This window comes from Balaenoptera physalus, assembly GCF_965194825.1.
Source record: "Balaenoptera physalus genome assembly, chromosome: 19".
In the NCBI taxonomy this organism is placed as follows: domain Eukaryota; kingdom Metazoa; phylum Chordata; class Mammalia; order Artiodactyla; family Balaenopteridae; genus Balaenoptera; species Balaenoptera physalus.
The window spans coordinates 7,969,324-7,997,202 of NC_138900.1; the positions used below are offsets into that span (position 1 = coordinate 7,969,324).

General features: G+C 57.4%; 1 protein-coding gene across 1 annotated transcript; it reads left to right on the forward strand.

Annotated features, from left to right (window-relative positions):
• Nucleotides 1–9,142: 9,142 nt before the first annotated feature.
• LMTK3 (lemur tyrosine kinase 3) lies at nt 9,143–27,017 on the forward strand. The gene is made up of 15 exons (XM_082437359.1): nt 9,143–9,477; nt 10,368–10,501; nt 10,765–10,915; nt 11,426–11,502; nt 11,981–12,099; nt 14,163–14,250; nt 14,602–14,750; nt 15,143–15,227; nt 15,310–15,431; nt 15,584–15,733; nt 16,249–18,770; nt 21,494–21,909; nt 23,152–23,287; nt 23,449–23,586; nt 26,877–27,017. The coding sequence occupies exons 1-15, from the start codon at nt 9,402–9,404 to the stop codon at nt 26,891–26,893; spliced, it is 4,380 nt and encodes a 1,459-aa protein (XP_082293485.1). The 5' UTR covers nt 9,143–9,401; the 3' UTR covers nt 26,894–27,017.
• Nucleotides 27,018–27,879: the final 862 nt, after the last annotated feature.

Here is a 27,879-nt window from a genome sequence, read left to right on the forward strand (position 1 = left end):
CAAAACAAAACAAAACCACACACACGCAAAGGGACTAACAGAAGTGTATACATATGTCCAAACTCACCAAATTGTGGGACTCCCCAGATGGCACAGTGGTTAAGACTCTGTGCTTCCAATGCAGGGGGCCCAGGTTTGATCCCTGGTCTGGGAACTAGATCCCACATGCATGCTGCAACTAAGGAGCCCACCTGCTCCAACTAAGGAGCTGCCTGCTGCAACTAAGACCCAATGCAACTAACTAACTAAATAAATAAACTCACCAAATTGTATACATCATGTGCAGTTTTTTGTATACCAATTATACCTCAATAAAGCTGGGGGAAAATTAACTGAGTTTCTTATAACCAGAATATTTTTAAATTCAAATGACACAGACTTCATATTTTATGCCTACCTCCAGTTTTGCTGTCATTAGTTTGCTTTATATCCTTGCATACTTTTTTTCTGAGCATGTATATGTATGTGTCTCAAAAAGCAGCTTTGGATTGTTATTGCTTTCTTTTCTTTTTTTTTTTATAAATAGTATCACACTGTACTTATTGTTCTGTAACTTACTTTTTTCAGTCAACTATACATCTTAGAGCTCTTCCTCTGTCAGTCCATGGCTCTGTCTCATTTTTTTAAACAGTTGTATAATATTTCATAAGATAGATGCACCCCCATTTATTAACCTACTGCCTACTGGTGATCATTAAGTTAGCTTCCAATTCTGTGGCTTTTACATAAATAATGATCAAAGACAAATAAATAAACAGCAGACAGAGAGTACCTCAGTGGTGGAGATGTGGCTTCAGATTCTGTAGGCAGATCTGCACAAATCTCTCTCTCTCTCTCGCTAGATAAAATCCAGTGGACAGAACTGGGTTTTGTGGCACAGCCCTTGGGTGCACTATCTTCAGGCCTGAGTTCAGGTTTCAGCCTTGTCCCTTCCTGTGTTTGGGGCCTTGGCCAAAGACTGTTTCCTCTCTGAGCCCATGTTTTCTCTTCTACAAAATGGGCTGATAATAATATCTGTCTCTGAGTGTTGGTTGACAACATATGATGCCTGGTGAGTGTTCAGCGTGTTATAAACACTCAAAAAAATGCTGCTGCTTTTCTTATCAAGTTAAACATACCCCCAACCTCTGATCCAACAATCCCACTCTAGGTATTTACGCAAGAGTCATGAACGCTTAGATCCACACCAAGACCTGAAAACAGGTATTCACGGCAGCTTTATTCGTAATCGCCCCAAATTGAAGAAGACCCATCAGGATGTGGATGAACAATAAAAAGCAACAAACTATTGATACGTTCAATAATATGGCTGCACCTCAAAATCATTATTCCGTGCAAATGAAAAACTCTAAAGATACAAACTGTATGATTCCATTCATACAATGTTCTAGAACAGGCTAAATTAATAAATAGTGAAGGAAAACATATTGATGGTTGCCAGGGGGTGGGGGGTTGACCAAGAAGGGGTGCAAGGGAATTTTCTGGAGAAAGAAAATGTTCTATATCTTAACTGGGATATTAAGCTTGCACGGGTGTATTCATTTGTCAAAGCCCATCAAATTGTACTCATAAGATCTGTGCATGTGACTGTATGTAAATTATACCACGATTGGACTTCCCTGACGGTCCAGTGGTTAAGACTCCACACTCCCTATGCAAGGGGCCCAGAGTTTGATCTCTGGTCAGGGAACTAGATCCCACACGCATGCCGCAACTAAGAGTTCACATGACGCAACTAAGGAGCCCATATTCTGCACTAATACGTGGCATAACCAAATAAGTAATAAATTAAAAAAAAAAAAAACCAGGCTCCGTGCTTCCACTGCAACAGGCGTGGGTTAGATCCCTGGTTGGGGAGCTAAGATCCCGCATGCAGAGTGGCCAAATATATATATATATATATATATGTGTATATATATATATATATATAGCACAATTAAAAGTGAAGAAAAGGTGCTTCCCTGGTGGCACAGTGGTTAAGAATCCACCCGCCAGTGGTGGGGACATGGTTTCGATCCCTGGTCCGGGAAGATGCCGCGGAACGACTAAGCCCGTGCGCCACAACTACTGAGCCCGCACTCCAGAGCCCACAAGCCACAACTACTGAAGCCCGCGCACCTGGAGCCTGTGCTCCGCAGCAAGAGAAGCCACCACAATGATGAAGTCCGCGCACCTAAACGAAGAGTAGCCCCCGCTCACCGCAACTAGAGAAAGCCCGCGTGCAGCAACGAAGACCCAACGCAGCCAAAAATAGATACATAAATAAATTTATTTTAAAAAGTGAAGTTTTGTTATTAACATTGTTGTCCTTGCTGCCTCCTTTTCTATGCCCACACCAACTGGTCAGCTGGAATGGAGACCTGTGTATTTGCCAAATGAATGAATGGGGGGGGGGGAGGGAATGAGGTCTGAGGCAGCATCCTGGGCGCATGGAATATCCCTCCCCAAGCCCTTCAGTTTCATAAAGGAGGAGGAGGCTGTGTGCCCCCCACTCTGATCACGCTGGTCCAAGGCCCCTCCCCCGCAGCAGACACTCAGCATCTTGGCTCAACAGACAGAGCCTTCTGGCAACCGCACGCCTGTGCACCGCTCCCCCATCACCCCAGCCTCACTCCTCTAACCACTTGACACAGAATCCTCCAGCGCCTTCTGTGTGCAGGTACTGGGGAGAGAGCTGGCGACCAGATAGGCAAAGGTTCTGCCCTTGGGAGCTCCATAAACAAACATGTAGCCTGATGTCAGGTGGAGCTAACTGCACTGAAGAAAAAGGAATCAGGCTAAGGACCTGGAGGAAGCGAGAGTTGGGGCTGCAGCTTTGGTGGCCAGGGAGGGTGCTCTGGGAAGCCACGTGTGGGCAGAGGCTGGGTTGAAGCAAGGACACCAACCACGTGGAGAACTGGGGAAAGGGCGTTCCCTAGAGAAAAACAGCCGGTGCAAAACTCCTGGAGCAGGTTCCTACTTACACAGTGTGTTCAAGGAACAGGAACGAGGCCAGTGTGGCTGGAGGGGGAGGGAAAGAGGGCCAGAGGTGAGAACAGAGAAATATTGAGGGGCAGACCATTCAGGGCCTTGTGGGCCAAGCGAAGGATTTTGGCTTTTACTGCAAGTGAGATGGGAGCCATGGGAGGGCTGGGAGCGGAGGAGGGATGTGAGCTGGGTTAGGTGTTAACAGGTTTCCTGGGCAAGAAGAACCTGTGGAGGAGGGGGGAGGACCAAAGTGAGAAGCCCATTGAGGAGACTACTGCAATAGTCCAAGCAAACTGTGATGGTAGTTGCAGAGGTGGCGAGAGGTGGCAAGGCCCTGGGAATATTTTGAAAACAGAGCCAGCTGATGGATCGGACATGGAGGTGTTAGAAAAAGACAGGAGTCAGTGATGACTGTGAGGTTTTTGGGCCTGAGCCACTGAGCTGGGGAGGCAGGTGGAAGTTTCCTGAATGTCCCAACCCATTTCACACCTCCAGGCCTTTGTGCACTCTATCCTCCGAGCCTGGAACACTGTCCCTTCTCCACTTCCCACCCCCAGCCTCAGCCTTGCCCCCGCTGTCATCACAGCTAAGCCCAAATGTCACCCTCTCTGGAAGCGTCTCTCGAAGTGACCTTGGCTCAGCACGGTGTGCTCTCCTGCATCCCACGGCACCCTGCTCTTCTTTTCCCAAACGGATGATCAGAGTTTATTTGCCAGCAACTTGCACACCAAATAGGTGACACTTGAGTGACTGGGGAGGGGCCATGGCTTTAACCCTGCAGCAAATGCATCAAAAGGAAATGATCTTGAATTCTTTCCTTCATTCAGCATTTTGTGCCAGGGACTCTAATAGGTGCTGAAAAGCAAGCAGGGAACAGGAGAGGAAGATCTCTCCCCTCATGGGTCTCTGCAACAAGAGATGACAATAACCCAAGCAAAGCAGTGAAAGATCTAGCGTGTCACATGGTGATGGTGATGGAGAAAAAAGTGGGATTCCATTTGTGAGATGGGGTGGAGGGTGCAGTTATTCATAAGGTGATCAGGGAAGTTTCACGGATTCACTGAGGAGGTGACATTTAAGCATCAACCTAAAGGAGGTGAGGGAGGAGCCATGTGGCTATTGAGGAAGAGCAAACAGCAAGTGCAAAGGCCCTGAGGTAGGACAGTGCTTAGAATATGGTAGGAACTTGGAGGCCAATATGGCCAGAGCTCATAAATAGAGGGTAGAGAGGGTTGAAGCTGAGATCCAGAGAGAGAATGGAGGGGGAGGGGACATTCTGGCAGGACCTTGGGGGCCATGGCGAGGACTTCACTTTTACTCCAAGTGAGATGGGAGCCATGGAAGGGTTCTGAGCAGCAGAGTGAATGGATCTGATTCAACTTTCAACAGGATCACCATAATAATAACAATAATAATTGACATTTGTTCACCACTTCCTACTGACCAGGAAATGTGAAAAGTTTGTGTAAGTGATGTTGACAGAAGGCCCATAGTCCAGATGTCTAAGCCACCCTCATGGGCATTCTAGACCCTTTCCTTTCTCTCAGCCCAGACCAATACCAAGATTGGTACAGTCTCCCACTAAAACATATCCTGAAGCAGTTTATTTTTTTTTTCTTTTTCTGAAGCAATTTTCAACAGCTTTATTGAGACAAAATTCACATACCATGCAATTCACCCATTTAAATTGTATGGTTCATGGACTTCCCTGGTGGCACAGTGATTAAGAGTCCACCTGCATGTAGGGGACACGGGTTCGAGCCTTGGTCCGGGAAGATCCCACATGCCGTGGAGCAACTAAGCCTGCGTGCCACAACTACTGAAGCCTGCGTGCCACAACTACTGAAGCCTGCGTGCCTAGAGCCTGTGCTCCGCAACAAGAGAAGCCACCGCAATGAGAAGCCCGTGCACCACAACGAAGAGTAGCCCCTGCTCACTGCAACTAGAGAAAGCCCGCGCACAGCAACGAAGACCCAATGCAGCCAAAAATAAACAAATAAATTTATAAAAATTTTAAAAATTAAAAAAATAAAAATAAGTAAATAAATTGTACAGTTCAGGGAATTCCCTGGTGGTCCAGTGGTTAGCACTCTGCACTGTCACTGCCAAGGGCCAGGGTTCAATCCTTGGTCGGGTTAGGGTAAGGGTTAGGGTTAGGGTTAGGGTTCGGAGAACTAAGATCCCACAAGCTGAGTTCATCCATGTTGTGGCATCTATCACTAATTCATTCCTTTTGGTGGCTGAATAATATTCCACCGTATGAATGTAGCCTGTTTTGTTTATCCATTCATCAGTTGACGGACATTTGGGTTGCTCCCACGTTTTGGTTATTATGAACAAGGCTGTTATGCACATTCACATACAAATGTTTGTGTGAACATGTGTTTTCATTTCTTTGAGGAGATACCTAGGAGCAGAATTCCTGAGCCACATGGTAATTCTGTGTTTACCTGTTTAAGGAAGCATCAGACTGTTTTCTAAGGTGCCCGCACTTTCCTCACCAGCAGTGTATAACGGTTCCGAGTTCTCCACATCCTTGTCAACACTTATTATTGTCCTGAAGCGATTTGCTCCTCTCTGCCTCCACCTCCATCTCTTACCTGGACCATGGAAGTCACCTCCTCCCTGGACTCCCAGCCTCCGCCCTCAGTCTCTGCCCACACCACAGGCAGAGAGAGCCTGTTAGCACCAAGGGCAGATCCCATCCCTCCCCAGCTTAGAACTCTTGGTTAGCTCCTCACTGGCTGAGAATAAATTCAATTTCCTCATCAGGCTTGGCCCATCTCTCTCTCCAGTGACATTACTCATGTCCCCACTTCCTGCCCATTCAGACCCAATCACATCAGCCTCCTATTCACTTCTTGAAGCCCCAAGGGCTGTCCAGCCTCAGAGCCACCCCCAGTGCTATTCCCTCTGCCCTAGTACTCTTTGCCTTGCTCTCCTCCTACCTCTTTCCTTCCCCTCACAGATCTGGGCTTTACTGTCACCTTTCAAGGAAAGCCTCCCCTGACTCCTCCCCCAACCTAAATTACACCGCTCCCATCCTCTTTCTTATTGCATTTAACACTGTTAGAAGTTGCATGTCTGTGTGCCAGTTTGCCCAATGGCTGCCTCCATCTTAGGAAGGGGCCGGTGAGGGTGGGTGTGCATCAGTGCCTGGCCTGCGATGAGAACAAACTAAATATTTGTGCTCATTCCTCCCCCTCCCCAACAGCCACCTCCTACCTTCCTCTTTGCACGTGCAGTTCCCTCTGCCCACACACACTGTTCCCTCTCGTTTTCGCTGGCTCATTCCCACAGGGCCTCAATTTCATGTCACTTTGTCTCAGACTGAATTTCAGCTATTACCGTGTACTCTCTTGTTTCTTTTACTGTGACCCATGGAGGGGCGGGGGGAGGGGGAGTGGGAGGAATATATATATATTTCCTCCGAATGTTCTAGATTATTCTATTTTTCAAAAAACTCTGGTCACAGCCCGAAAGCTTGATGTCAGCCCTCGGTAATGGCTCACTGTTCTCAGTTTGAAAAACTCTAGAGGACTTTCTACAAGTCTCTGTGACATGCACCTACCCACGCCCAAAGTCAACGCAGGGAAGGGGTTCACTTGTTCCGTGCTGCACCCCCAAATTCTGGCGTAGGGTCTGGCTGAGCACAGTGGGTTTAATGAACGTCTGTTGAGTGAATAAATGAACTAACAGCAAACCAGGGACAGAGTTAGGACTGCAACCCCGCCTGTGCCGCTCCCTAGGACTCCAGAGTTCTGCCCACGTCATCTCCAAAGACTCGGGCAGCTGTGCCCCGCCTCCTGCTACCTTCACCCACCCGCCGCTTCCTCGGGGTGGGGTGGGTGCGGGCGGGGGAAGGCGACGATTAACCCGAGCCTCCCTTCTGGATGAACCAGAACTCCATTTCCCACGTCTCAGGGATGGGACTACATTTCCCATGAGCCTCTGCTTTCTCCAGGGTCTGTGCCCTTCAGCCACCCTGGCAGATAATTGCATCTTTCCTCATCCCCCAGCCCCCAATTCCGTACTCTCTACCTGCATATGGTCAGTCCACCCTGCAGCCCTGGTCCCGGCACCCCGTCCCTACCACCCCTCCTGGCTTGATGAACCTGCCTCAGTTTCTCCAATGAGCCTCACTGAACCTCTCTCCCTCCCCCTCCCCTCGGGTCGCCTGTTCTGAGTGCGCAGGCTGCGCGTTTTGGACCCGATGGGTCCTCGACCCCTACTGGGGGGCGGGGGGCGGGGGGCGGGGGTGGGCCTGCTGGGGAGGGGGTGTCTGGGTCGCCTCCGCTGTGTGTAGTGAGACTGCGCCTGAGATGCGCAGCTCCCGCCCAGCCTCAGCCGGGAGGGACGCATCGCAGGGGCTCACGGACTACAGAGACGTCCGCGCGCAGGGTGGGCGTCCGTGCTTCCGGTGTGTCTGCAGCTCGGGGTGCTGTGCGGGGGCGGGGGTGGGGGAGGGTGACCCCGAGACGGCGGCGGCCTGGCACGTGATGTGTGCGTCCTTGTCTGTTTTGTCTGTGTCCCTGATGGACCGAGTTCCAGTCCCCAGTCTGCCACTTCCCGGCTGTGTGCCTTGGGGCAGATGTCTGCTCCTCCCTGTGCCTGTTTCCTCATCTGTACGATGGGAATGATAAAAGAACCTGTCTCGGAGGCAGACGTCAGGATTTCAAAGTAATATGTGTAAAGCGCTGAGAACAATGCCTGGCGCGCAGTAAATGCTCATAAAATAAATAAATAAACTATGATCATGTATCTTTTGTATGAGGCAAGTGCCTATGTTGTGTAATGGCTATGTAACCTCATAGGAAATGTGGGTATTTGTGATGCGTGTGCCTGTGTGTATCTTTGTATGTGTTCTGTATGCCTGTGTGTATTTGTGTATGTGATATGTGACTACGGTGGGGTACTGTGTCTTTGTAACCTTGTGTGAAATGTGTGTACATCTGTGACGTGTGTGCCCAGGTATGTTTAGGTATGCAATGTGTGTATCTGTGTGTTCAATGTGTGTACTTGTGTTGTGTGTGTCTGCGTGTTTCTTGTATGTAAAATGTGCGTGACTGTGTATATGTGTATGTAATATGTATGTATCAGTGTAATATATTTATGTGTATTTTTGTAGGTGACTTTTGTAGCTTTGTATAGTCTTTGAATGTGTCGTGCTCTATATCCATGTGTGAGTTGTGCTTGTACATGTGTATCTGGTTGTGTGACATGTGTCTCTGTGTATTCATGTGAGTGAAATGGGTCTGTGTGAGACATGTGTGTATCTTTGATGTATCTGTATCTGTATATGTGTGTGTGTGGTGTGTGTGTAGTTGCATATGTGATGTGTGGGTCTCTCCATGTATCTGCTGTGTGTCTGTGTATATTCGTGCATGGTATACTTGTGTCTGTGTTAGTGTGTGTCATGTGTATGTCTCCGTGCAAGTGATGTCTGCATATTCGTATGATGTGCATCTCTGTGTTTATCTGTGTATCTGATGCGTGTGTCTATGGGTCTTCTTTGTTGCCCATTTGTCTGTGGAATGTCTGTGTTCGTGACTTTGTGCCTGACACGTCACCGTGGTGTCTGCGTGGATCTTTGTCTGTGGCGTGTGTGTCTGTGGATTTGGGGCTTTACTTTGTCTGTGGCATGTGTGGGTCTTTGTGATGCACTTGGCGTTCCTGCGTGGCCGGGTGCATCTGTGCAGGGGGCCGGCCTGCCTGTGCGTTCTTAGTGCAGCCTATCATCCCTGCGTCTTTGTGTGTGACGTGTACGTGTCCCCGTCTGCCGATAGCTTTCCACCTTTGTATGTGATGTGCTTGTCTATGAGGGTCTCTGCGACGTGTGTCAGCCATGCGTGGGCTGCGTGTGCCTGCCTGACATCTGCATCGTGGCGCGGAGCACACGTGTCCCTGCTGGTGGCATGTCACAGCAGTGTCCGGGCCAGGCACTGTGGGCCCTGTGTCCCCCCCCCACAAGGATCTGCTGGTCCCTGTCTGTCCCTCCCCCTCCCCTCCCTCCTGGCAGCCAATGCTACTGGGGAGCCAGTTGCCATGACGACGCTCCATCCTCCCTCCATCCTCCCTCCTCCCACCCTTCCTCTGACAGGCTCTCTGCTCCCCCAATCCCGGCTGCCTTCGGGGGCGGGGCCCTCATTCTCCCCCCCCCCATCCTACCCTCTCCCCCCCAGCAACCCCGGCTCCCCAGCTCCTCTCCTCTGTCCGCCTCTCCATCCCTTCATCTGTCTGCCCCTTCAAAGAGGGGGAGGGGGGTACCTGAGCCAGTAAGCAGCCCCTCCCTCCCCCTGTCCTGAGTCTCCTGCCCCTCTCCTGGGCTGGGGGGAGGCCAGGGTCGCGCGGGTCCCCATGGCTGGGGGCTGAGGGCCCGCCCCCCCCTCCTCCCCAGCCGCCACCACCTCCACCTCCCTTCCATCCTCGACAAGATGCCTGCTCCCGGCGCCCTCATCCTCCTCGCGGCCGTCTCCACCTCCGGCTGCCTGGCGTCCCCGGCCCACCCAGGTAAGTCTGTCCGGCCATCCGGCTGTCCAGCGGCCCCCACCCCCACCCTGGCCTGCCCTGGAGGTCTGTCTGCAGGGCTCCGGCTCCATCACCTGTGTGGCGTCTTCCCGCAGCGAGCCAGGGCCTGGGGAGCCGCGGGGACGGTGCCTATGTTAGCAGGGCCTGTGGGAGGAAGACTGGGGGCTGGGTGGGGAGGGGGTCCGTTCGGGCAACATGTGTGTGTGCACACGCACGTGTGTGTGCAGGTGTGTGCAGGGAGCCGGAGAAGGACAGGGCCTCTGGGAGAATTGGGGACACAGGGGAGGAATACTGTTTCTAAGGGGGACACAGCATTGGAGGCTGTCTCTGGCTTTGGGGGAGACCCAAGGCTTGCGGAGCTCCCTTCACAGGGGCTTGGGCTGGGAACAGAGGACATGTGTGTGCTCCAAGCGTCCCTAAAAGAAACAAGCCTCAACCCCCGTAACTAGGAGGTTCCAGCATGGGGCAAGAATCTTCTCCCAGCCTGCAGTTGGGGGCTCATCCTCTTCCCCAAACAGGGGGTAAGAAGGCTGTCGTGGGAAGCGTATTTTAAATTCGGAGAGCTCCAGGCTCCACTATTACTCCTCTTTCCCTCAATCCTCACTGAAATTCATCCAAGCCTGGGGGTGAGGTGATGGGGGGGGGTCCCAGCTTGGGGCGAGAGGAGGGACCCCACCCCCAACCCAAACACTTGAGAAGGCCCCAAACTACAACTCCCACAATGCCCTGGGCCATCCGGCTACTCTGCCAAGGGGCCCTGGTTGCAGAGCATCATGGGAGTTGTAGTGAAGACTAGCTGGACGGGGAGGGGCAAGGAATCCGGGAGCCAGGGCCTTGCAAGCCGGGACCCCAGCCCAGTCCTGTGCCCACAGATGGATTCGCCCTGGGCCGGGCCCCTCTGGCTCCTCCCTATGCCGTGGTCCTCATTTCCTGCTCTGGCCTGCTGGCCTTCATCTTCCTCCTCCTCACCTGTCTGTGCTGCAAACGGGGCGATGTCGGCTTCAAGGTGAGGTGCATGAGGGGATTCAAGGTCGGGAGGAAGACGCCAGCAAGTCCTTTTCCCCTCAATCCAGGTGGTAGGAGGGGGAGCGGCGTAGTGAGTCTGAGAGCCCTTCAGGCCTGAAGTTATGGCAAGGTCCAGAGCCTTGGGATGGGAATGGGACTGGGACTGGGGGACAGTTATGAGAAAGATGGGGATACTATTGATGAGAAGGACCATGGCGTGTCTCAGCCCTGTGTTCTCCCACCCCTCACCCCTCCCGGCCCCAGGAGTTTGAGAACCCGGAAGGGGAGGATTGCTCCGGGGAGTACACTCCCCCCGCCGAAGAGACCTCCTCCTCACAGTCACTGCCTGATGTCTACATTCTCCCTCTGGCCGAGGTCTCCCTGCCGATGCCTGCCCCGCAGCCATCCCACTCAGGTACTGCCCCGCACCCTGACTAGGGCCCCATGGCCCCACAGGACAGGGTGGAAGGCCCTGAGAGTTTTCCCTCGGGGAACAGGGAGCAGAGAGGCCCAAGGCAGCCAAGGGGAAAGGCAGAGGTGGGAGCCCCGGAATCTTGGAAGCAGCCTGAAGGAAGTCAGAGAACATCTTGGTAGAAGCCATTGCTTCATCCACAACCAGATTTGGGGATTCTTGTGGGGCAATCAATGGTAAGGTCAGCCTAGATCTTAAGGTCAGAGGTAGCCGATGGCAGGCTGAAGTCGTGTCATAGGATCTTGGGACGCCAAAGGGAAGGACAGATTGGACGTTGGAACCTTGTGGGCAGCCAATGAGGAGGCAGAGCTCCCATCGTGGAATGTTGGGGCAGCCAATGAAAACAGATGTGCTGTGTCTGCTTTGACCCCAGTCCCCACTGGATTGAGGGGTGTTGATGGCACTTGGGAGGGGAGAGAGGCTCAGGTGCCTCTCCCGTTTGCCCCCCACCAGACATGACCACCCCCCTGGGCCTTAGCCGCCAGCACCTCAGCTACCTGCAGGAGATTGGGAGTGGCTGGTTTGGGAAGGTAAGTAAGTGGGGCTGGGGGTGGGCGGTGGAGGGCGCATACAACCCAGGGCGAGGCTCCTGTTCTGTGTCCATCCCCCCTGCTCCCACCACTTCTCATCTGCCCCCTGCCTCGTCCCCCTGCCCCCCTCAGCCCACCCATTGCCCTCCCCTCTGTTCACCTCTCACCCACTCCCATCCACTCCATCCCCCCGCCACCTGTCGGTCAGCGCCTCCCTCCTCACTCCATTGACCACTCCGCCTCGCCATCCGGCTCTCCACGCGTCCGTCTGTCCATCCTTCCACCCGTCCCTGCGTCCATCGGACTCTGGGCCTGTGAGTCTCTAACCCCGCGTCTGGTGGGAGTACGAGGGTGGTGGGATTTGAAGGAAGAGGCTGGAAAGAGGGGGAAGATGGGAGCCATACGGTGGGGTGGAGGTGGTCCCTGGGATGGGGCTGGGGAAACCACAGGCGCTGATTCCTGGGTCCCCCTTGATCAGGTGATCCTGGGAGAGATTTTCTCGGACTACACCCCAGCCCAGGTGGTGGTAAAGGAGCTCCGAGCCAGCGCAGGGCCCCTGGAGCAGCGCAAGTTCATCTCAGAAGCACAGCCGTACAGGTATGGGGACTTCTTGGTGGACGCGGGGCTCTGAAGGCCCAAATATCTGAGTTTGTGCCTCAGGGGGGTAACATTTGGAAGTGGGAGGAGTGCAGTATGGGGTCAGATCTGGATTCGAATCCTCCATCTACCTTTTCCTGGCTGTGCCACTCAATCCAGAGAATCTCCCTCCCTGAGCCTCAGGTCCTTCCTTGGGACAGAGCCAGGGAAAGGAAGGCAGTGTGATGAAGGCGAGGGGACAGCGCAGAAGCTGAGCTGGAGACCTGCCCCTCTCCACTCTGAACCTCAGTATTTTCATCTGGAAAGGGAGTCCGGGAAGTCTGAGCAGCCTCATGTAGAGGGCAGCTGAGAGGATGCGAGATGACCCTGTGTTAGGCACTGGTACCCCATGGTGGTTCCCTTCCTCGGGCCCCTGCTTGTGCGTGAGGAAGGACAGAATCAGAATCACAGACCAGGGTCCTCCCACCCCTGCCCCCATTGGACTGGGAGGTCTGGGAAGGCAGGACCCTGTCCCTCCCCTGCCTGGTCTCCCCTCCACTCTAAGGGCTTCTAGACAAGAATTAAATAAACATTTGTTACATGAATGCCCTGTGGGGTAGTAAGTGCCCTGTCATGAAAAGGGTGCATACACGGGGACCTCTTATCAGAGGGTTATAAACGTGAGCTTTGCCCAGAGATTTTATTAGCCCCTTCCTCTGAAACCTCCCATGGTTTTCTGTGGCCCGCAGGACAAAGCCCCACTGGTCCCTACAGCCCACAAGCCCTGTTCCCTTCCTGCCACCAGCCCTCTCGCCCCCTGCCACCCGGTCTCCCCACTGACCCTCCCACATGCCAGCTTCTTTCCTGCCGCAGGACCGCCGTCCTTGCTGTTCCCTCTGTCTAGAATATCACTCCTGCCTCACCCAGCCGCAGTTTCAGATGGTGGGAACCCTTGCCCTTCCTGGGTCTCAGATCAGAAAGGCCTTCCCTTACACATACACACTCACACACACACACTCTCTCTCTCTCTCTCTCCCTCCCCCCCCCCCACCTAAGGAGGACCCTGGGATGCTCCATCACATCAACTTGTGTATTTTCTGCATAACACGTATCCTAGTTTGTCGTTATTTCATCCATTTACTTGCTTCCTTGCCTGTCTCTCTCTAGGCCCGTGCTGGCAAGCACTAGCCACATACGGCTATTTAAATTCATCTTAAATAAAATGCAGTCAAGTTCAAAATGTCTTTCCTCAGCTACCTCTGCCACATTTCGAGAGCTCAGTTGTCACATATGGCCGGTGGCTCCCGTGTTAGAGCAGATCTAGAGGTGAAATGACTTCTGTGAGGTTACACACTTGGGAAAGGTGGAGACAGGATTCAGACCCGCAAGCCTGACTCTTACCCACAGTGTGAGGATAAAAGAGGGGCATCCCCCAGTGTTGGAGGGGACAGTGACATTTCTTGAGGAAATGATGCTGACACTAAGGGATGAGGAGGACTTTGACGAGAGGAGAGTACTCTCCACAGAGAGAAGTACATGCAAAAGGCCTGGAGCCTAAGCAGGCACCTGGGAGTTTGGAGAGAGGTACACGGGCGTGAAGAATGATGCTGGGGAAGGCAGAGGGGCGGGAAAGACCGAGGAGTGAGCCAGGCTCTGTCCCAGGGTACCGGGGAGCCATGGAGGGTCGTGAGCAGGTGGGCATCAGGTCAGGGACAGACTGGAAGGGAGAGACTGGAGGCAGGGAGGCCGGCAGGAGGCTGAGAAGAGAGTCCAGGAGGTGAGGAGGAGGCTTGAGCTGGGGCTGTGGGGAGGGCAGGGGAGGGGGAAGAGTCAGGGGGCAGGAAGAAAGGCTGAGGGGGTGGTCAGCCAGAAGGAGGGGCAAGGAGGTGCCTGGGGGTCTGGCTTAGGGACTGGGAGACAGTGGGGTGGTCCTGAGGCGGGGATGTGGGGAAGGAGTAAGGAAACTGAGACCAAAGAGGCTGAAGCAACAGTTTGGTTTTGCTGGGAGGCTGGGGTGGGACAGAGGGCTGGGATGGGATAGAAGCGGCTGTTTCCTGACCCAGGCAACCCCCTTGCCCTCCCAGGAGCCTGCAGCACCCCAACGTCCTCCAGTGCCTGGGCGTCTGCGTGGAGACACTGCCCTTTCTGCTGATTATGGAGTTCTGTCAACTGGTGAGGGTCTGGGGCGGGGGAGGCAGAGGCGGGAGCTGGGCGGGGTGAGGGCTCAGGGCAGTTCCTAGGGATCTTCAGCAATGACATCATCATCATCAGCATCACACCAACACCTGTGACGAGCACTGCCGTCTCTGTAGATGAGCACTCACTCTCCAGGTGGTGTGCCCTGAACTAGCGCGTGAGGCGGGTGGGTGCCGTTCCTGCGCGCTTCTAAGCAGCAGGGGAAACTGAGGTCCAGAGGGGGCTGCCCACTGAGGGCGGAGGTCGCCCCATCCTCGCCTCGGATTGCCTGGCGTGGGTGCCTGGGAGGGGGCGGTGGTGCTGACCCCTCCCTGCCCTCTCTCCCAGGGGGACCTGAAGCGTTACCTCCGGGCCCAGCGGCCCCCCGAGGGCCTGTCCCCTGAGCTGCCCCCTCGAGACCTGCGGACACTGCAGAGGATGGGTCTGGAGATCGCCCGTGGGCTGGCACATCTCCACTCCCACAACTATGTGCACAGGTGGCAGCCCGGGGGCCACCGGGAGGAATTGGGGGGGGAGGGGACAACTTAGGGGAAAGAGGCCAGGCTACGGGGGTGGGAGGTGAGGCCACAGGGGAGGGGTTTAAGGAGGGAAGGAGGCCTGAGTGGGAGACACAAAAAGGGGGGAAAGCCCAGGAGGGTCAGGGGGAAGAGGCGGAGTCAGGAGAGGAGGGGAGGAGTCAGGAAGGGAGGAGGGGGTCACAGAAGAGAGGGAGGAGTCAGGGGAGGGGGAGGAGTCAAGGTAGGAGAGGAGGAGGGAGGAAAAGAAGAGGGAAGGGGAGCAGCGCGGGAAAGTGGGCGGGGCCTAGGAAGGGGGGGCGGGCTTCCCCAAGCTACCCCCTTCTTACCTCGCCCCCCTCGCCCGCCCCCAGCGACCTGGCCCTGCGCAACTGCCTGCTGACCTCCGACCTCACCGTGCGCATCGGAGACTACGGGCTGGCGCACAGCAACTACAAGGTGAGGGCTGGCCTCCATCAGAGCGGGAGGGGGCGGGGGGCGCCCCGGCCTGCCTGACCGCGCCCGTGCCACCCACGCCCAGGAGGACTACTACCTGACCCCCGAGCGCCTGTGGATCCCGCTGCGCTGGGCAGCGCCCGAGCTCCTCGGGGAGCTGCACGGGACCTTCATGGTGGTGGACCAGAGCCGCGAGAGCAACATCTGGTGAGGGGCCCGGGCGTGGGGGGCGGCCGAGGAGGGCAAGGAAGGCGGAAGGGTCACAGGTTCTACGGCTCGGGAAACTGAGGCCTGGAGGGGCGGCCCCCTGGCCGGTCAGGGCAGGGCTCTGACCTTCCTCTGCCCTCTGCTCCCCGCAGGTCCCTAGGGGTGACCCTATGGGAGCTGTTTGAGTTTGGGGCACAGCCCTACCGCCACCTATCAGACGAGGAGGTCCTCGCCTTCGTCGTCCGTCAGCAGCACGTCAAGCTGGCCAGGCCGAGGCTCAAGCTGCCCTACGGGGACTACTGGTGAGGGCGGGGCCTGACCCCGGACCCCTGACCTTCTACCTCCCACCCCAGGATGATCCCAGAATCCCCCGCCTCATTTCACACTCTCCCCCCTCCACAATTGCACCACTTGCTGCCAGCCCTAGAATGGAGTGGGGACGTCCCCCCACCCCTTCCGCCAGCATCTGCTACTTGGAGCGGGGAAACTGAGGCATGGAGTGACAGCTGGTGTTTGAACGTAGTTTCTCCAGCCCTAGAAGACCCTTGCTGCTTGCTTGTCTGTGATTCCAAAACTTGTAACCCAAACGGGAAGGCCGCCTTAACCGTCATTTCCGCACATGCGCCTTGCTGTCCTCTCTTCTTCTAGGTCTCTGTCGCCCTCTCTCTGGTTTCTGTTCCCCCCTCTCCCTGGGTCTTGGTCCTCTTCTCCCTGGGTCTCTGCCCCCCACTTTCTCCTGGTCTCTGCCCACCCCCAGTGACGCCCCCCGTCCCCCAGGACTCTGCCCTACTCACTCTTGCCTCCTCCCCCTCCCCAGGTATGACATCCTGCAGTCCTGCTGGCGGCCGCCTGCCCAGCGCCCCTCGGCCTCTGATCTGCAACTGCAGCTCACCTACCTGCTCTCTGAGCGGCCCCCAAGGCCCCCGCCGCCGCCGCCGCCCCCCCGAGATGGTCCCTTCCCCTGGCCCTGGCCCCCGCAGCACAGCGTGCCCCGCCCGGGGACCCTGTCCTCTCCGTTCCCCCTTCTGGATGGCTTCCCTGGGGCTGACCCGGACGACGTGCTCACGGTCACCGAGAGTAGCCGTGGCCTCAACCTTGAGTGCCTGTGGGAGAAGGCGCGGCGGGGGGCCGGTCGGGGCGGGGGGGCACCCACCTGGCAGCCGGCGTCCGCGCCCCCGGCCCCCCACGCCAACCCCTCCAACCCCTTCTACGAGGCGCTGTCCACGCCCAGCGTGCTGCCGGTCATCAGCGCCCGCAGCCCCTCCGTGAGCAGCGAATACTACATCCGCCTCGAGGAGCATGGCTCCCCGCCAGAGCCCCTCTTCCCCAGTGACTGGGACCCCCTGGACCCAGGAGTGCCTGCCCCCCAGGCCCCCCAGGCCCCCCCCGAGGTCCCCCAGCTGGTGTCCGAGACCTGGGCCTCCCCCCTCTTCCCGGCGGCCCGGCCCTTCCCGGCCCAGTCCTCGGCCTCCGGCAGCTTCCTTCTGAGCGGCTGGGACCCCGAGGGCCGGGGCGCCGGGGAGACCCTGGCAGGAGACCCCGCCGAGGTGCTGGGGGAGCGGGGAACCACCCCGTGGGCCGAAGAGGAAGAGGAGGAGGAGGAGGGCAGCTCCCCGGGGGAAGACAGCAGCAGCCTTGGGGGGGGCCCCAGCCGCCGGGGCCCCCTACCCTGTCCCCTGTGCAGCCGCGAGGGGGCCTGCTCCTGCCTGCCCCTGGAGCGGGGGGACGCCGTCGCCGGCTGGGGCGGCCACCCTGCTCTTGGCTGCCCCCATCCCCCCGAGGACGACTCGTCCCTGCGGGCGGAGCGGGGCTCCCTGGCCGACCTGCCCCTGAACCCCCCCGCCTCGGCCCCCCCCGAGTTTCTGGACCCCCTCATGGGGGCGGCGGCGCCCCAGTACCCCGGGCGGGGGCCACCTCCCGCTCCCCCCCCGCCGCCGCCACCTCCTCGGGCCCCCGCGGACCCGGCCGTGTCCCCCGACCCCCCCTCGGCCGTGGCCAGTCCCGGCTCAGGCCTGTCGTCTCCGGGCCCCAAACCGGGCGACAGCGGCTACGAGACCGAGACCCCTTTTTCCCCCGAGGGAGCCTTCCCCGGTGGGGGGGCAGCAGAGGAGGAAGGGGTCCCTCGACCACGGGCTCCCCCCGAGCCCCCCGACCCGGGAGCGCCCCGGCCACCCCCAGACCCGGGTCCCCTCCCGCTCCCGGGGGCCCGGGAGAAGCCGACCTTCGTAGTTCAAGTGAGCACCGAGCAGTTGCTGATGTCCCTGCGGGAGGACGTGACAAGGAAGCTCCTGGGGGAGAAGGGGGCAGCCGCCCGCGACACAGGGCCCAGGAGGGCGGGGAGAGGCCCCGGGAACCGGGAGAGAGCCCCGGGCCCAAGCAGGGGCCCCACAGTCCTGGACAGCGGGAAGCAAGCCCCAAGCCCGAACGCGGGCCTGAGCCTCCGCGTGAACGGGGTGACAGTGCTGGAGAACGGGGAACAGAGAGCCCTGGGCGTCGAGGAGAAGGCGGCGGAGAACGGGAGCCCGGGGTCCCCAGAGAGAGAAGAGCAAGTGCTGGCGAATGGGGAGCTGCCACCCCCAAGGAGGGAGGAGAAAGTGCTGGAGAATGGGGGCCTGGGGTCCCCGGAGAGAGAAGAGCAAGTGCTGGTGAATGGGGGACTGACACCCCCAAAGATCGAGGAGGTGTCAGAGAATGGGGGCCTGAGACTCCCCAGGAACCCGGAGAGGCTGCCAGAGACTGGGCCTTGGAGAGCCCCAGGGCCCTGGGAGAAGATGCCCGAGAGTGGGGCTCCAGCCCCCATGAACGGGGAGCCAGCCCCAGAGACCTCGCTGGAGAGAGCCCTGGCACCTGGCGCAGTGGCCTTGGCCCTGAACGGCGGGGAGACAGCCCCTGGCCCCATTGGCCCAGCCCCCAGGAGCGGGGTGCCGGAACCCGGGACCGAGAGGAGAGCCCCCGAGACTGGGGGGGCACCGAGAGCCCCCGGGGCTGGGAGGCTGGACCTCGGGAGTGGGGTCCGAGCCCCAGTGGGCATGGGGATGGTCCCCGGCGGCGGCCTCGGAAGCGGCGTGGACGCAAAGGCCGGATGGGTCGACAGCACGAGGCCACAGCCGCCTCCACCGCCGCTGGAAGCACAGCCGACGAGGCCGGAGCCAGCGCCCCAGAGAGCCAGGCCGGAGGCAGCCTCCGAGGGAGAGCCCGGGGTCCCAGACAGCAGAGCCGGCGGAGACACAGCACCCAACGAAGACGGGGACCCCCCCAAGCCCGAGAGGAAGGGCCCCGAGATGCCACGACTGTTCTTGGACTTGGGACCCCCTCAGGGGAACAGCGAGCAGATCAAAGGTGAGCAGGCTGCTGGGGGCACGGAAGCGCGGTTGGGGGCCGAGGCCCAGCTCCTTCCAAGATGTAGGGTGCAGTTGAGAAGCTCAGGCTCCCGGGTACCAGACAGGTCAGCCTGGTGGTGACAAGTGCAGACCCTAGAGCCATACTCCCTGGGCTCAAATCCTGGCTTTGCCCCTTCCTAGCTCTGTGATCTTGGACAGATGACCTTCTCTGTGCCTTAGTTTCCCCATCTGCCAAAAAAGGATAGCGCCTACCTAATAGGATTGTGAGGGTTAAATGAGTTAGGACTTCCAAAGCCTTTGGCCCAATGCCTGGCACTTCTAAGCACCTGCTGTTATATCACAATTCACGTCAACTAGGGGTTGCAAACTCAGATGCCCATAGGGGGTCAGACAATATAAGGGAATGAATGACAGGTGGGAATGAATGAATGAATGAGAGCTGGAAGACATGGGGTAGGAGTTGGGGAGGAAATGCAGCCACTTCTCAGCTCCATTCAGGAATGCCCACCTGGTGTTGCCAAATCTGCTGCTTTCCCCCTTTAAGCCAGAGTTCTGGGTGTTTTAATGGTTGAAACCAATTCAAAAGAAGGCTTTCTGTGGGCTGGGCTGCCAGTGCGTGATCTCTGGTTTAAACTTAACAACAAGCTGAGGCATCTATTCATTGTGCCAGGCCTCCTGTGCGCCAGGCCCTGAGCCGTCCAGGGCTGAGACCCAGAGAGCCTCAGACCCTGCCCTGCCCACCACAGTACTGGTGGCTTGAAAGCCTAGTAGAAAGGCCTTTTCTGGAAACTGAGTTTTGATAGGAACACAGGAAATAGTTTGTCATAGAGAGGGGACAATTTAAGAGAAGATAAATGGAGAGTAAAATAAACAGCCCCTGTTTAGATGTGGACATAGGGACTGTGGTTCCACTGGAATCATCCAGAGGCCTGATTTCCTTAAATCCTGGTATGAAAGTTATAAATGACTGGGCCTGTGTTATACTGGCAACCTCACAGCCACACTTGAGGGAAGAGTTATTATCTCTGTTTGCCAGAGGAGCCTGAGGCTCAAGAGGGAAAGGTCAGGAAGGGGACTGAGCACAGAACATTCCTTCCTCAAACCCACGGCATTAGAACACTACCACTTCCTCAAGGTTGTTGTGGGGAGTTTGCAACCAGCTGTGTCAGCAAAGACCCTGGGCAGCATGAAAATGACAGGGGATGAGCAACTAAGATGTCTCAGAGGATCTGAGGCGAGGGTGGGGGGGGTCGGTGTTGTTGGGTGAGAAGAGACTGGGAATAGCATGCTTTTCTTTTTTTTTTTTTTAAAATCCAGTGAACTCCTACTCATCCTTCATGACCCCACTCAAATTTCCCCTTCCCTGGGAAGCCTTCCTGATTTCGAAAGACTGTCACCCTGTCCTTCCTCTGGGTATCCACAGCCCTTGATAGCTTCCTCTATAAAGCCCCACTCCACCCCATCACCTTGAGATGGATGGTCAGGGAAGGCCTCAATGAGGAGGTGACTTCTGAGCAGACATGAAGGAAGTGAGCCAGGTGGACATCTGGGAGAAGGATGTTTCAGGTAGAGGACACTGAGATGGGCATTAACTTGGCATGTTCAGGGAATAGCAAAAGGCTGGTGAAGCTGGAGTTGAGTGAATGAGGGGTGGAGAGTGACTCGGTCCACATCCATCTTTCTCCTTGCCCTGCCCTGACCCTCTTCTCATCCCCACCATCGCCCCCCACAGGGCCTGGCACACAGCTCACTTATGCAGTAATGGAGGAATGAGTGGCCCCCCCTCCATTTACCAGTGAGGAAACAGAGGCTCAGAGAGGTGGATCTGCTTGCCCAGGGACACACAGCAAGAGAGCAGGGTAGGCTTGGTATTTGAAGTGAGGTTTCCTCCTCCAGGGACCTGAAGTCCTTCCCTCCCAGCAGGCTGAGATCAAGGAGTCTTAGGGCAGGGAAAGGACCTGGAGATGCCTAGACACCCCAATTTTCTGGCAACTGAGGGCCAAAAAGGGAAAGAAAGTACCTTGGTCAATGTTATGTAGCAGGGAACATTTATTCACTAATCCCACAAATATTGACTGAGTACTTCTATGTGCTTGGGGTTTGGGGACACAGCCAGAATGAGCCCGACTCAGTCTCTGTTCTGTGGCAAGGCAAACATTAATCACACTGCCACAGAATTACAGTTCTATACTGAGATCAACCGCTCGGAAGGCGAGGTGCTTGGTACTATGGGGTGCAGAGCGGGTTGCCTGGCCTGACCTCTTGGGAGATCTCCAAAGGCTTTGAAAGTCCAGACAGAGCTGGACGATGAATAGGACTTGAGTTAGATAAGGAAGTTCCAGGCAGAGGGAACAGCCTATGCAAAGGCTCAGAGGTGGGAGGAATGGGGATGTGGCCCATGTGGTTGGATGGAGGTCAAGCCAGAATGAGGTGGGGGCAGAACCAGGAGAGGTCAGCACAGCCAGGGCACTCGGGCCTGGCCCCGGGAGAAACTGGGGCTTTGTGCTGTGGGCACTGGGGAGCCACGGGGAGGGTTAAGCACTGGAGTAGGGGGAAGACCGCTACCCTTCTGCCTGGAGACCCCCAGTGCAGCCTTTTGGTTCACAAGGGTGGAAACAGGCCCAGACTGTGGCTGAGATTACCTGAGGACACAGAGTTAGGCGGGAGGGCATGCCTCAGTTTCCCCAGGAACAGGAGCTCACCGGGTGTCTCCCCTCTTAGCCAAGCTCTCGCGGCTCTCGCTGGCGCTGCCGCCGCTCACGCTCACGCCGTTCCCGGGGCCGGGCCCGCGGCGACCCCCGTGGGAGGGCGTGGACGCCGGGGCGGCTGGCGGGGAGGCCGGCGGGGCGGGGGCGTCGGGGCCGTCGGAGGAGGACGGGGAGGACGAGGACGAGGACGAGGAGGAGGACGAGGAGGCGGCGGCGGCGGGCGCGGTGGCGGGGCCGCGGGGCCCCGGGAGAGCGCGGGCAGCCCCGGTGCCCGTCGTGGTGAGCAGCGCCGACGCGGACGCGGCCCGCCCGTTGCGGGGGCTGCTCAAGTCTCCACGCGGGGCCGACGAACCCGAGGACAGCGAGCTGGAGAGGAAGCGCAAGATGGTCTCCTTCCACGGGGACGTGACCGTCTACCTCTTCGACCAGGTGGGCTGCCCCCGCGCAGGACCCCGGGGCTGTTGTCTAGGGAGGGGCGGGGCCTGGATGAAGACCGTGCCTAGATTGGGGGCGGGGTCTGCAGGGTGCGGGCGGGGCGTGGGAGAGCGGGCCAGGGAATGGGGCGGGACTTGAAGGACCAGATGAGGCCTTGAGTGTGAGGGCGGGGCCTGGGAATGGGGCTGGGCCTGGAGGAAGGCCACGCCTCAATTGGGGGCGGGGCCTGCAGGGTGAGGGCGGAGTCTGGGGAGAGACTGGCTAGGGAAATAGGGCAGGATGAGTCCTTGAGTGTGAGGGCGGGGCCTGGGGATGGGGCGGGGCCAGGGGAAGGGCCGAGTCTAGAGCAGAGGTGGGGCCTGGGGTGGGGGAGGATGCTGGAGGGCTAGGGAGAGGCCTGGAGATGAGAAAGGATCCGGAAGGAAAGCGTGGTACCTGGTAGTCAGAGGCTAAGGAGAAAGTGAGAGGATTAGGGCGTGGTCTGTAAGGTGGGGGCGGAGCCTAGTGAAGTTCGGGATGGGGTTTCTGCACCAGCGCTCTAATGTTGTGGAGGCCGAGGGGCCGGCTCAGGATGGAGGGGATCTTATCCACTAGGGGTGGGTCATGGAGAAGCTGCAGGTAAGGCTTAAAGAACAGGGCGGTGTGGTGCTTGTGGACTGGGGCCGTGTCTAGATGAACCTGGGGCGGGGCATGCTAAGGTCCTGAGATGAGTGAGAACAGGGTCAAGAGCTGAGGCCTAGGGCACTGAAACAAACTGGAGCGGGGCCTCTTCAGGGGGCGGGGCTTAGGGGCCTGCGGGAGGGTCCGGAGATGCTCAAAATGGGTTAGGGGTTTAGAGGACCATAGGAACAGGTAGTTGTGAGGCTCGCACTTGGACGCCTGCGGCCGAGATCTAGGACGTGAGTAAGGGTCATGGAGACGGGACGGGACTTAAGGGCTGGGTCCTGGGTTGGGGGCTTCCGTGGAGGCAGCGCGTTAAGGAGCCGGGAGAGAATTCCTGCAGTGGACTGCTTAGCTGTGGGAGGGACTCCGTGGTCGGGGGAGGAGCTTCAGGCCGGGGGAGGTTAAAGCTGGCCTGAGGCTTCGAAGGCAGATTAGGGTATCTCCAGAGAGAGCGATTGTAAATTGGGATGCCTGAAGCCCCAGAAATGTTAGCCGGGTTTGTTGCTTGTCGGGATGTAGTGAGTGGGATGTGACGGTTCGCCCCCTCTTGCCTCCCCTAATATGCCTTCACAGGAGACGCCAACCAACGAGCTGAGTGTCCAGGGCCCCCCCGAGGGGGACACGGACCCGTCAACGCCCCCAGCGCCCCCGACGCTTCCCCACCCCGCCACCCCCGGAGATGGGTTTCCCAGCAACGACAGCGGCTTTGGTGAGGGGCGGGGCGGGGCAGAGTTGGGGGCGGGGTCTATGGGAAGGGCAGCGGCGGGGCGGGGCCTTCTGAGGGGCGGGGTTGGAGGGCTGAAGGAGTGACTGAGGGTCTGACCGCCTCCTCTCCTCTCCCTCCTCACCCCCCCCCGCCCCCAACGCTAGGAGGCAGTTTCGAGTGGGCGGAGGATTTCCCCCTCCTCCCCCCTCCAGGCCCCCCCCTGTGCTTCTCCCGCTTCTCCGTCTCGCCTGCGCTGGAGACCCCGGGGCCCCCCGCCCGGGCCCCCGACGCCCGGCCCGCAGGTACCGTGCTTCAGACCCTTGGCCCTGCCCCACGTCTGCCAATCTCTGTCCCCATCTCTCTGAATTTCTTTGCCTCTCTCCCTGTTTCTTCCTTCCCCTCTCTGTCTGGCTGCTCACCAGTGAAACCCCACCCACCTCTGGAACCTGATCAGACCAAGAGGTGTCCATCAGATGGGCTTGGGCAATCACGCCCTTCCCCGAGGCTCAGTTTCCCTTCTGTAAGGATCCCCTCTGAGTCTTGCCCATCTTTTTTTTTTTTTTTTTTTTTGGCCGCGCCCCTTGGCATGTGGGATCTTAGTTCGCCGACCAGGGATGGAACCCGTGCCCCCTCAACCACTGGACCGCCAGGGAAGCCCCAAATCACTTCTTTCTTTCTGTCTTTCTTTCTTTCTTTCCTCTCTCTCTCTTTCTTTCTTTCTTTCCCTCTCCCTCCCTCCCTCCCTCTCCTTCTTTCTTTCTTTCTTTTTGTTTTTCTTTTTCTTTCCCATCTTTGCCCCATCTTTGTGCTAAGATTCCTGTCTGGTACTTGGTGGATCTTGATCCCATCTCCTTCGGGGGGCATAGGTTGATCAGAGGCAGACAAGAAGCCAGAGGAAACCAGGGGGCTCAAAGCTGGTTAGTATGAACCAGAGCAGAGAGGACACGGCCAGGGAGCCCCATAGCAATAACAGCAGGCACTCCCATAGACCCTAGAATGTGCTTGCAACATCTTACCCCATTTAATCCTCCCTATGATCCCATGGGGTGTATTCTAGTCTCATCCCCATTTTACAGAAGAGAAAACTGAGGCACAGAGAGGCATGAGGAGCCGGGGCACAAACCCTGGCTGCCGGGCCTCTGAGTCTGTGTTCACTACAGTAGTCAGCATTTGTCAGGTACCTTTCTTGCGTTTTACTTACGCCATAATGCTAATCCTCACCACCACCTTGGGAGAACATCCCTGCACACAGGGCTTGCACTGGGCCAGGCAGGTGGAGGTGTTCCCAGAGGACAGAACTAAGTAGGGAGAAGGTGCAACTGGCTCTTTTCATGGGGGACTCCATACCTGCTCCCCTACACTGTGCCTGAGTTCAGGTGTTGGCCCTGCCACTTCTTGGCTGGGTGACCTAGGGCAAGTTGCTTTCCCTCTCTGTTCCTCAGTTTCTGTAGAATGAGGAGGATAACAGGATCTAACTCCTAAGTTTGTTAAGGGGATTACATGGCTTAATCCTCCCCTTGCACGCAGCAGGGGTCTTTAACTGGTAGCTGTTACTGCGTTTAATGAAGTAGATGCTTATTGAGCATCGGCTGTACTGGGCTCGGGGGATTCTGTGCTGGGCAAGATCAGTGGCCCCCCTCCGCCCTACCCGCAGCACTGCCCCACAGTCCCACAGTAAGTGAATAAGTGCCAACTCAGGGTTGCTGACAAAGCAGATGACAAGAGGAGAGGGCTTTGTGTCCTCGGTGATGGAGGGGTCCTTTAACCAGGGACTTGAGAAGGGTTGGTTGTCGTTAACTAGGTGAAGGGGAAGGGGACAGCGTGCTAGCAGATGGGACAGCTTGCAGAGGGCCTGAGGCAGGAGAGAGCTTGGCTGATTCATGGAACAGAAGGGAAGCGGGTGTGTCTGGAGGTTACTTGCAGAGTTGGTTGGACGGGGGTGGGTGTGGGAAGTGAGAGAGAGCAGGACAGACCCTGCAGGGCTTGAGGGTAAGCTGAGGGGCGGGGACTTGTCCTGGGGGCACTAGGGAGCCACGGGAGGACTGTGAGCAGGGGAGGGGCAGCATCAGCCCCGGGTGTAGGAAGACTTCTCCCGGGCCTTGTGGGGGCCAGTGGAGGCAGGGAGGCTGGGGAGGAGGCCAGGCAAGGCTCCAGCGGGGGGAGGAGAGGACATACAGAGTCAAGGGCAGGAGGGTTGGGCTGAGGGTTGACCCTTCACTTGGCAACATCCTCAGATTTCCACCCCCAAATGTCACTTCCTCCCAGAGGTCTTCTCGGAGGCCCCCAAGAGGACAGGGTGAGGTGGGTTCCTGGGCGTGGGGACACCAGCCAAGTGTTGAGTCAGGGCTGAGGCCCATAGGGCCAGCAATCCAGGATGACTTCACCTTTATTCACCTGGAGAGGAGAGGGAGGGCCCGATCACACAAAACCCCAAATCCCTTTACTCAGTCCTTAGATATTCCGCAGCTGGGCTGGGAAGCTGCTGAGCCAGTTTCGAGACCATGGCTGGGGGGTGGGGGTGTGGGGCAGGCGGAGCCCCCTTCTTCCTCAGACCCCTGTGCTCGGCATGGCTCTGCCCACTTCACACACGTTCCCTGGGTGCTGAGTGATGCCAGGAATCTCAGACTTTCCCTACTCCTTTGAAAAGGACACGAGGGTCATGCTCCACATTTAAAGAGAGGGAAACCGAGGCTCAGGGACTGGAAGTGAGGGCAATGACTTGACCCAGGCCACTCAGGTGAGAAATGTGAGCGGGAGGGTGCCCGCTGGGTAGCCCTGGTTGAGTCTCCACCCCACAGACCTTGGTTTTCTAGATCTGTTGTATGGGTGGGACGCTCTCCTTCCACTGGGAGAGAAGGGATCATGGTGGGAAAGTCTGGTGGGACGGCACTTTGTGCAGGGCCTCTACTGGATGCTGGGGATGCAGCAGTGACCAAATGCAGTCCCATCCTCTCTGATCTTCCAGTCTAGAGGGGCAAGCAGATAGGAAGCTAGCTCTTTGACAATGACTGAGATTATCCCAGAGGAGAAATGTGAAAGAAAATAACTATAGTGGAAGGGAATTCCCTGGCGGTCCAGTGGTTAGGACTCAGTGCTTTCACGGCTGAGGTGAAATCCCTGGTCGGGGAACTAAGATCCCACAAGCCATGCGGTGCCACCAAAAACAACGAAAAACAAAAAAACAAACCAAAAAAAAACCCCACTATAGTGCAGTGAGATAGAATGACCTTGGGGGGTTAGGGGGATGACTGCTTGACTGAGAATGGCCTGGAGAAGACCCCTGAAGAAGGGGCATGGTGACGGAGGCCTGAGTTCTATGGGAAGGGCTAAGGGCATGCCAGGCAGTTGGAGCAGCCAGTGCAAAGGCCCTGGGGTAGGACTGTGCTTGGAGGAACAGCAGGGAAGCAGACCACTGTGGCTGGAGCAGAGTGAGTCGGAGGCGGGAGTACATGAGGACAGAAAAAGGACAGAGCAGATCAGGTGGGGCCCTCCCCATGGTGAGGGCTTGGTTTTCACTCCGATCGGCAAGCCAGAAGCCATGAGCCTTTCTGCCCAGTAATTCCATTTCTCTCTCCTCTCCCTCCATCCTCAGGCCCCGTGGAGAACTGACTCTCCGAAGACCTGACCCCCCTGCACCCCCAGAAGAGGGGTTGAGAGTAGAATCCTCTGTGGACGATGGAGCCACTGCCACCACCACAGACGCCGCCTCCGGGGAGGCCCCCGAGACCGGGCCCTCCCCCTCCCCCACCATGTGCCAAACGGGAGGCCCTGGCCCTCCGCCCCCCAGCCCCCCGGACGGCTCCCCTGAGCCACCTGACCCCCTCGGGGCCAAATGAGGCAGGAAGCCCCTCACCCCTCCCTGGAGAGCCGCCTTTCTCGGAACTGAACTGAACTCTTTAGGGCCTGGAGCCCCTCTGCACAGCGGAGGCCCCTCCTCACCCACTCCCAGCCCCAGACAGGGGCCGAAGGCTTCAGGGACCTGGACCCCCCCATCTCGCGTCTCCCCTTTCCCACCCCAGCCTGGCCCCTGGAGGGGCCTCTGGTTCAAACCTTCGCGTGGCATTTTCACATTATTTAAAAAAGACAAAAAACAACTTTTTGGAGGAACGTGGGGCGTGTGAGTGTTTCGGGAGATGAAGAGGGGAGGCTGCAGGGAGCGGGTGCTGTCCAGGAGATATGGCCATCCTCACAGCCCCATCTGACAGATAGGAACATCGAGGCTCAGAAAGGCAGAAATGCCTGTGTGGCAGCGAGACCCCCGGCTTCTCCACTTCTCTGGATCTCAGTCTGGTGTCGGCATCACCGACTTCTGCTGCAGCCTCAACTTACAGTTCAGGAGGTGACGAGGAGCCGGCGAGGGTTTGGGAAGGTGGCAGGTTATTGTCAGAGCTGGGTTTCTGCAAGGTGGCCAGAAGCTGTCCCGGGGCCAGGGCTGGTGAGGAAAATGCTCAGAAATGACCTGCCAGCACCCACACTGGATCATGGCCAAATCCCACACACCTCAGAACGGCACCGCCTGTGCCTCGAGGGTCAGAATCTATCTCCCTGCCCATGGTAACTGTGCCTCAGTTTACCTGTTTCTCCATGTGACCACC